Raw genomic sequence first — 9,681 nt, forward strand, 5'->3', positions numbered from 1 at the left:
CTAATTAACTAATAAGTGGATAAAGATTAATAATTACCACCCCAAAACGTGGCAGCTAACCATATGATAACGAAGTGACTAAGGGTCACATTAGCTTAGGTGGCTATCTAGGAAACAAGACTTTACGTGTAAGAGACAAGTCTACCTAGTCTCTTAATCATAAGATTTAATAAGTCGCTTAGTAATAGAAACCATATACATTCCATTCAAATTGAAAAGCACTTCAAAAACGGAAGCTAAACCCAAATCAATATATCACTTTAACATTCTGATAAGTTGCCAAAAGCAAGAGTAAGGAATTGCAAAAATACAAGGCCTTTCGCTAGCCATTCTTATGATCTTCAACAAATACGTGAATTATTGCAACTAAAGGTGTACAGTGTAACCTTTTCCAAGAAAATCATACGGATTTTTTTCCCTACTCCAGATATGTTAAGGCTATCCCTTCTTTCCTTTAGCATGATCTATATGATATAAACGAAACGAGAACAACTTCCATAAATGACTCTATTCAAAGAAATACTAGAGATGCTTATGTTCTTGATTCCCCATGTGTCATATTATTCTATCATCTGTTCACGTGTCTCAAAAATACGTAAGTTGGTAAAGTTTATATCATGGTGTTAATCAGAGGCATAATGGTCTTATGACGTACCGAGAGATTTCATTAACTTATTTCATATGCATTTCATGCATTTATACATGCACGTTGACCCATGACCAGATGGCGTTATATACGCGTATATATATGTATATATATGTATATGGGATATGTGAATGGTTATGGTGTTATATACGCACCACCACCTGATCAACCGGTATACGTTGATAATTTTGCCCACAGCGGCTGAGATGATATGATGGAATGCCTTCAGAGGCTTGATGATGTTATAAACACATCTACCTATGCACGACATAACGTCCATACGTATATGCATGACACTAAAAGTATTTCATGATGTAAAGAGTTATCCAAACTTACAGGTTGAGTCATTTATTCTAATTTCTTCCATGTCTTTTACGTACTTATTTATGTGCTTTACATACTCAGTACATTATTCGTACTGACGTCCCTTTTGCCTGGGGACGCTGCATTTCATGCCTGCAGGTCTCGATATATAGGTCGAGAGTCCTCGAAGTAGGCGATCAGCTCAGCGGAAGATGTTGGTGCACTCCATTTGCTCCGGAGTTGCTTGTTTGTTCAGTATGATTTAGATGTGTATTGGTTGGTATAGCGGGGCTCTGTCCCGACCTTTATGACAATTATGTATCCTTAGAGGCTGTTAGACAGATTTCATGTACGTAAAAGATTGTATGGCCTTGTCGGCCTATGTTCAATATACGAGTGGTTATTTTGGTCTTAGAGGCCCATATGTCTTATGTATAAGTTGGTATAACACGTTGTATTTCACTTATTTCACGACAGCCTCCCCAGCACAGTTATCTATGATAGTATGATATGAAAAGATACGTTATGTTGGTACTCGGTTGAGTAACGTAACGGGTGCCCGTTGTGGCCAATCGGTTTGGGTCATGACACCAAGCAAGTAAATGGAATGGAAGGACTTAGTATGATGGTAAACAAGGGAAGACAAAAAGGTCCCCAAGTGCAAAACCGGGTTGAAACTTATGAGCAAGATTATAGTGGATTTGATCAAGATGGACAATACAATGAGCAAGAGTAGGAAGTACAATATGGGAACAACTTCCAAGGGCAAAGAAGAAATAATCAAGGCTTCTACCTTGAATTTGAGAATTAATGGTTGAAAATATCGATTCATGCCTAATGACTTAGTCTCTACTTGACAAAGAGAGACTAAGTCTAGGAAAACATGGCTAACAAGGAATTGGGGTGAACTCAAGAAATTGATAGCCCCAATTAAAGCATTGAATCTAGATAGAGTAAGACCCGAATTGAGCATTTATCACTCGTTTTGTGCAATACCTATTTAAACTTGAGAAAGCCAAATTGGGAAAAACCACTCTAACTACCGAGATGTATTGGGTGGGTAAATGCGTGTGATTTCTATACTACGACCCCGACCAAACAAACTTGCCCTAGAGCCTACAATCTATAAGTTAATCACCTACGTGGAAGTCACGACACTAGATCTTTTATAAACCTGAAAAAACAAAAACACCAAAAACATTGTCTCTTAGCTTTTCAATTACAAGCATTAGCGTTATCATTAGAAGTAGAAAGAAACAACCAATCGTGTGGAAGTGCAATCATTGGCACGCCATACACTTGACTAGGTATATACTGAATCCCACATAAATATCTCTGTTGAATCGACCCCGACTTGCGTTGGGTATTAATAATTGTATCGACCGCCTCACAATCCCAATTAGTGGTATGAGTTTGGGCGACATCAATTTTTAGCGCCGTTGCCGGGGAGCTAAAAACGGATTGAGCAATATATTTGGTTTTGTGTGTGATTTGTCTTCTTTTCATTCCGAGTTACTAATCTTTTTGTGAAACAAATGTAGGTGATACAATGGCTCTCAACAACAATGATCCTCTTGGAAACGTGCCACTGGGGGATGACGGGGATGATGATCATGTTGATGAGGTTCCTCTTGAACCTCAAGCAAATGGACGAGGCCGCCCTCCTCAAGACAACGTTCCCTTTCCTCCCCCACCTCTTCCAAGAGCGGCGGCACACCGAGTGTTGCCGAATTAAGGATACACATGTGTCATAGTCCCATCCCGTATTAGGATGGGTAACTTTCAAATCACCAATGTCATGCTTACACTGCCGGAACAATAGGGATTCTTCACCGGGGCTCCAAATCAAAATGCATACAAGTACTTGAAAGGGTTTGTTGACTCTTGCTGGGGGAGCAAACAAACAACCGTCTCTGAGGATGCTTTGCGGTTGAGGCTATTCCCTTTCTCTCTTCTGGGGAAGCCATGGATTGGTTGGAGAGGTTGCCAAATCATTCTATCCATACATGAGATGAATTGGCCGAGAAATTTATTGCCATGTTCTTTTCTCCCGAGCATATGTAAACTTTTAAGGATGAGATTCTAGCTTTCATACAAGAACCCCAATGAGCCTTTGCATGAGATATGGGAAAGATATCGTACTATGGTGAAAGAGTGTCCGAATAGTGACATGATGGAGGCTATGATTCAACAAACCTTACATAGGGGGATCAATACTAACTATCAATGTGTGGTCAACCAACTTGCCAGTGGAAATTTCATGACAACGCCGTATACGGAAGCTTGTGAGATTCTTTATGAAATGGCGGATACTTCATCAACGTGGCAAAGCGGAGCTAATGTTCCTCAAGGCGACCCAAATGTGATTCACTTGCATAAGTAATTACATGATCATGGGCAAGCAATTGCCTATTTGACCACCACAATGAATCAGCTAGCCAAAGCTCAACTTCAACAAGTGCAAGGTCCGAAGCAAGTAAATGCAATGGAAGGAGTTAGTGGAAAGAAGCACTGGCTAATAGTTTAATGGAGATGGGGCCTACAGGGCAATCAGATAGAAGATTGAAGACAAAAGGTCCTCAAGTGGAAAACTGGGTTGAAAATTATGAGCAAGATGATAGTGGATTTGATAGAGATGGACAATACAATGACCAAGAGGAGGAAGTACAATATGTGAACAACTTCTAAAGGCAAAGAAACAATAATCAAGTCTTCTTGCTTGAATTTGAGAATTGATGGTTTCAATCATTCATTCATGCCTAATTGACTTAGTCTCCACTTGACAAAGAGAGACTAAGTCTAGGAAAACATGGCTAATAAGAAATTGGGGTGAACTCAAGAAATTGATAGCCCCAATTAAAGGGTTGAATCTAGATATAGTAAGACCCGAATTAAGCATTTATCACTCGTTTTGTGCAATACACATTTGGACTTCAGAAAGCTAAATTGGAAAAAATAACTCTACCAACCGAGATGTATTGAGTGGGTAAATGCGTGTGATTGCTATACTACGACCCTGTCCAAACAAATTTGTCCTAGAGCCTACAATCCGTTAGGTAATCACCTAGGTGGAAGTCACGGCCCTAGATCTTTTATAAACATGAAAATACAAAAACAACTAAAACATTGTCTCTTAGCTTTTCAATTACAAGCATTAGCACAATCATTAGAAGTAGAAAGAAACAACCAATCGTGTGGAAGTGCAATCTTGGGCACGTCATACACTAGACTAGGTATATACCAAATCCCACATAAAGATCTCCGTTGAATCATTCCCGACATAAGTTGGGTTTGAATAATTGCATCGACCGCCTCACAATGCCAATAAGTGGTGTGAGTTTGGGCGACATCAATTTTTGGCGCCATTGCCGGGGAGCAAAAAACAGATTTAGATATATATTTGGTTTTGTGTGTGATTTGTCTTCTTTTCCTTCCGAGTTACTAATCTTTTTGTGAAAAAATTGTAGGTGATACAATGTCTCTCAACAACAATGATCCTCTTGGAAACGTGCCATTGGGAGATGACGGGGATGATGATCAAGTTGATGAGGTTCCTCTTGAACCTCAAGCAAATAGACGAGGCCGCCCGCCTCAAGACAACGTTCCCATTCCTCCCCCACCTCTTCCAAGAGTGGCAGCACACCGAGTGTTGCCGAATCAAGGATACGCATGTGTCATAGTCCCATCCCGCATTAGGACGGGCAACATTCAAATCACCAATGTCATGCGTACACTACTGGAACAACATGGATTCTTCACCGGAGCTCCAAATCAAAATGCATACAAGCACTTGAAATGGTTTGTTGACACTTGCTGGGGGAGCAAACAAAGAACCGTCTCTGAGGATGCTTTGCGGTTTAGGCTATTCCCTTTCTCTCTTCAGGGGAAGCCTTGGATTGTTTGGAGAGGTCACCAAATCATTCTTTTCGTACATGAGATGAATTGGGCAAGAAATTTATTGGCAAGTTCTTTTCTCCCGAGCATATGTCAACTTTTAAGGATGAGATTCTAGCTTTCAAACAAGAACCCAATGAGACTCTGCATGAGATATGGGAAAGATACCGTACTACGGTGAAAGAGTGTTCGAATCAACAACCCGAACCGGCTCCAAATCAACCCGAAACGACGTTCTTGCCACGAGTATTCGACTCCAAATGGCCCAAATCTATTCAATTCAATTGCATAATGTAAATAACACTTCAAGTAACTGATTCTACAAATAAATTCTAAGCTAATACATGAAATTAGGTTAAATGACCAAAATGCCCCTCAGGCCCACGTCTCGGAATCAGATAAAATTTATATTTTTAGAATCCTCATACTCTCACGAGTTCGTTCATACCAAAAGGACCTCAAATGGCCTCTCAAATCCTCAAGTCTACGTGTCCAAAACCAAGCCCTAGTTTTCCCAAACTTTTAACCCTTAAATTCCATTAATTACCGCTCTAATCCGTGAATTAATACAATAGAAACGAGCTTTTAGGTACAAAATCCTTACCTCAATGGAATCCCCTTGAAATCCTTCTTCAAATCGCCCAAAAAGCTCCAAGAACCGACTTAGAAATGGTGGAATAGTTCAAAAATCGCGAAGGAAATAACTTATACCTTGTGGCCCCGACATTTCGCATTTGCGGCCAAAACTCCGCTCCTGTGGAGCCGCTTTTGCGGTCCACGAACAGCATCTGCGGTCCTCACTTAAGTCCTCTACTTCCGCATCTACGACACACAACCCGCACCTGCGCAATCGCAGGTGCGGTTTCTTAACCGCATCTGCGGTTGCTGCCAACCTCCCACTTGGCCGCATCTGCGGCTCCCTTTTCGCTTCTGCGAGACCGCACCTGCGGTCCCCTAGCCGCAGGTGCGATTATGACAGCAATGGAACATCGTCAACTGCCAAAACCAACTTCCAAACTTTCCGCCAACCATCCGAAATCACCCCGAGGCCCACGGGACCTCATCCAAAGGCACCAACAAATCATATACCACTACCCAAACTTATACCAATCCTCAAAACACCTCAAACAACATCAAATCAACCAATTAGCATCGAATTCAATCATAAGAACTTCAAAACTCTCAGAAATACGTTTTCGATCAAAAAGTCTATCAAACCTCGTCCGAATGACCTGAAATTTTGCACACACGTCACATTCAACACTACAGAGCTACTCCAACTTTTGGAATTCCATTCCGACCGTCGGATCGTAATCTCACTATCGAACCGAAAACTTCAAAAATTCAACCTTCGGCATTTCAAGCCTAAATGAGCTACGGACCTCAAAAACACAATCCGAACACGCTCCTAGACCCGTAATCACCTAACGGAGCTAACAAAACCATCAGAATTCCATTCCGAGGCTGTCTTCACACTGTTCTAACTACAGTCAAATTTCCAAAACTTATGCTCTCATTTAGGGACTAAGTGTCCCAAAACTCTCCGAAAACCCCAATAAATCTTTCCGGCAACTCACAATAGCAGAAACAAACACGGGGAATGCAGTTAATAAGGGATCGGGGCGTTAATTCTTAAATCAACCGGCCGGGTCGTTACATCCTCCCACACTTAAACATTCGTTCATCCTCGAACGAGCATAGAGACATACCTGAAGTAGTGAAAAGATGAGGGTAATGGCTGCACATATCCTGCTTAGTCTCCCAGGTCGCCTCCTCGACCGGCTGACCCCGCCACTGAACCTTCACAGATGCAATGTTCTTTGACCTCAGCTTTCGAATCTGCCTGTCCAATATTGCCACTGGCTCCCCTGCATAAGATAGATCCTTGCCCAACTGGACTGAACTGAAATCCAACACGTGCGACGGGTCACCGTGATACCACCGGAGCATCGAAACATGAAATACCGGGTGAACTCCTGCCAGGCTGGGAATCAAGGCAAGCTCATAAGCAACCTCCCCAACACGCCTCAATATCTCAAAAGGGCCATTAAACCTCGGACATAGCTTCCCTTTCTTCCTAAATCTCATAACGCCCTTCATAGGCGAAACCCGAAGCAGAACCCGCTCTCCAACCATGTAGGAAACATCACGAACCTTCCGGTCCGCATAACTCTTCTGTCTGGATTGGGCTGTACGGAGTCTATCCTGAATCACCTTGACCCTCTCCAAAGCATCCTGAACCAAGTCTGTGCCCAGTAATCTAGCCTCACCCGGCTCAAACCAACCACTGGGGATCTGCACCGCCTACCATATAAAGCCTCATACGGCGCCATCTGAATGCTAGACTGATAGCTGTTGTTGTAGGCAAACTCCGCCAATGGCAAGAACTGATCCCAAGACCCTCCAAACTCAATCACCCACACACGGAGCATATTCTCAAGAATCTGAATAGTGCGCTCGGACTGTCTGTCCGTCTGAGGGTGAAATGTTATGCTCAACTCCACCTGAGTACCTAACTCATGCTGTACGGCTCTAGAATCGTGATGTGAACTGAGTGCCTCTATCTGAAATGATGGAAACTGGAATACCATGCAGACAAACGATCTCCCGGATGTAAATATCCTCCAATCGCTCCGAAGAATAAGTAGTACACACAGGAATGCAATGCGCAGACTTGGTCAGGCGATCCACAATAAACCAAATGGCATCGAACTTCCTTAACGTCTGTGGGAGCCCAAATACGAAGTCCATGGTGATCCGCTCCCACTTCCACTCCAGAATCTCTATCTACCGAAGCAATCCACCCGGTCTCTGGTGTTCATACTTCACTTGCTGACAATTAAGGCACCGAGCTACAAACCTTACTATATCTTCCTTCATCTGCATCCACCAGCAGTGCTATCTCAAATCCTGATACATCTTCGCGGCACCCGGATGAATGAAATACCGCGAACTATGGGCCTCCTCTAGAATCAACTCCCGAAGCCCATCAACATAGGGTACACAAATCCGACCCTGCATCCTCAATACCCCGTCATCACCGATAGTCATACCTCTAGAATCGCCATGCAAAACCTTGTCCTTGAGAACAAGCAAATGAGGGTCATCGAGCTGACGCTCCCGGATACGATCAAACAAGGAAGACCGAGAGACCACGCAAGCTAGAACCCAACAAGGCTCCAAAAGGTGCAACCTCACAAACTGGCTGGCTAAGGCCTGAAATCCATCGCCATGGGCCTCTCTGCTGCTGGTAAATAAGCCAAACTCCCCTAACTCTCTGCCCGGCGGCTCAAAGCATCGGCCACCACATTGGCCTTGCCCGGGTGATACAAAATAGTGATATCATAGTCCTTCAACAACTCTAACCACCTCCTCTGGCGCAAGTTAAGGCCCTTCTACTTGAACAGATGCTGCAAACTCCAGTGATCAGTATAAATCTCACAAGGCACACCGTACAAATAATGACGCCAGATCTTTAAGGCATGAACAATGGCAGCTAACTCGAGATCATGGACAGGATAATTCTTCTCATGAATCTTTAACTGTGTGGATGCGTAGAAAATCACCCTACCATCCTGCATCAATACCACTCCAAGGCCAACCCTCGAGGCATCACAATAGACAGTATAAGACCCCGAATCGGTAGGCAATATCAAAACTGGGGCTGTAGTCAAAGCTGTCTCAAGCTTCTGAAAGCACTCCTCGCACTCTCCCATCCATTGGAACGGAGCACCTTCTGGGTTAGCCTGGTCATAGGGGCTGCAATAGATGAAAACCCCTGAACAAATTGATGGTAATAACCCGCCAAACCAAGAAAATTACGGATCTCTGTAGCTCAGGATGGTCTAGGACAACTCTACACTGCCTCCACTTTCTTCGGATCCACCTGAATACCCTCACTCGAAACCACGTGACCCAAGAATGCCACGGAATCCAACCAAAACTCACATTTCGAGAACTTGGCATATAACTTCTTCTCCCTCGAAGTCTGAAGCATTGTCCTCAAGTGCTGCTCATGATCTTCCCGACTCCGGGAATATACCAGAATGTCATCAATAAAGACAATAACGAATGAGTCGAGATATGGCCGGAATATACTGTGCATCAAATGCATGAAAGCTGTTGGGGCATTGGTCAGCCCAAATGACATAACAAGGAACTCGTAATGACCATACCGAGTCCTGAAGGCAGTCTTCGAGATATCTGGCTCCCGAATCTTCAACTGATGATAGCCTGAACGCAAGTGAATCTTAGAAAACACATGAGCACCCTGTAACTGATCAAACAGGTCATCAATATGAGGCAAGGGATAACGGTTCTTCACTGTAACCTTGTTCACCTGGCGATAATCAATACACATGCGCATAGAACCATCCTTCTTCTTCACAGATAATACAGGAGCACCCCAATGTGATACACTGGGCCGAATGAAACCCTTATCAAGCAATTCCTGTAACTGCTCCTTCAACTCCTTCAACTCAGGAGGAGCCATACGGTACGGATGAATAGAAGCTAAGTACCCGGCAACAGATCAATGCCAAAATCAATGTCTCTATTAGGCGGCATGCCCGGAAGGTCAGCTGGAAATACATCAGAGAAATCCCGTACTATTGGGACTGAATCTACCGTAGGGGTATCAATACTGACATCTCTCACATAGGCTAGATACGCGTCACACCCCTTCTCAACCATACGCTGATCCTTAAGGAATGAAATAACTCTACTGGAAGTATGATCTAAGGTACCCCTCCACTCAACACGCGGTACACCTGGCATAGCCAACGTCACGGTTTTGGCGTGACAATCAAGAATAGCGTAATGGGGCGACAACCAGTCCA

The 9,681-nt window shown here is 43.5% G+C and overlaps 1 protein-coding gene across 1 annotated transcript; it reads right to left on the reverse strand.

Annotated features, from left to right (window-relative positions):
* On the reverse strand, window positions 8,790-9,203 carry LOC109226407 (RNA-directed DNA polymerase homolog; the record flags this gene model as incomplete). The annotated part of the gene is made up of 1 exon (XM_019391179.1): window positions 8,790-9,203. A coding segment is annotated over exon 1 (414 nt), but the record flags the coding sequence as incomplete, so codon positions are not given.

The sequence above is a fragment of the Nicotiana attenuata genome, chromosome 5, assembly GCF_001879085.1.
Source record: "Nicotiana attenuata strain UT chromosome 5, NIATTr2, whole genome shotgun sequence".
Lineage (NCBI taxonomy): Eukaryota > Viridiplantae > Streptophyta > Magnoliopsida > Solanales > Solanaceae > Nicotiana > Nicotiana attenuata.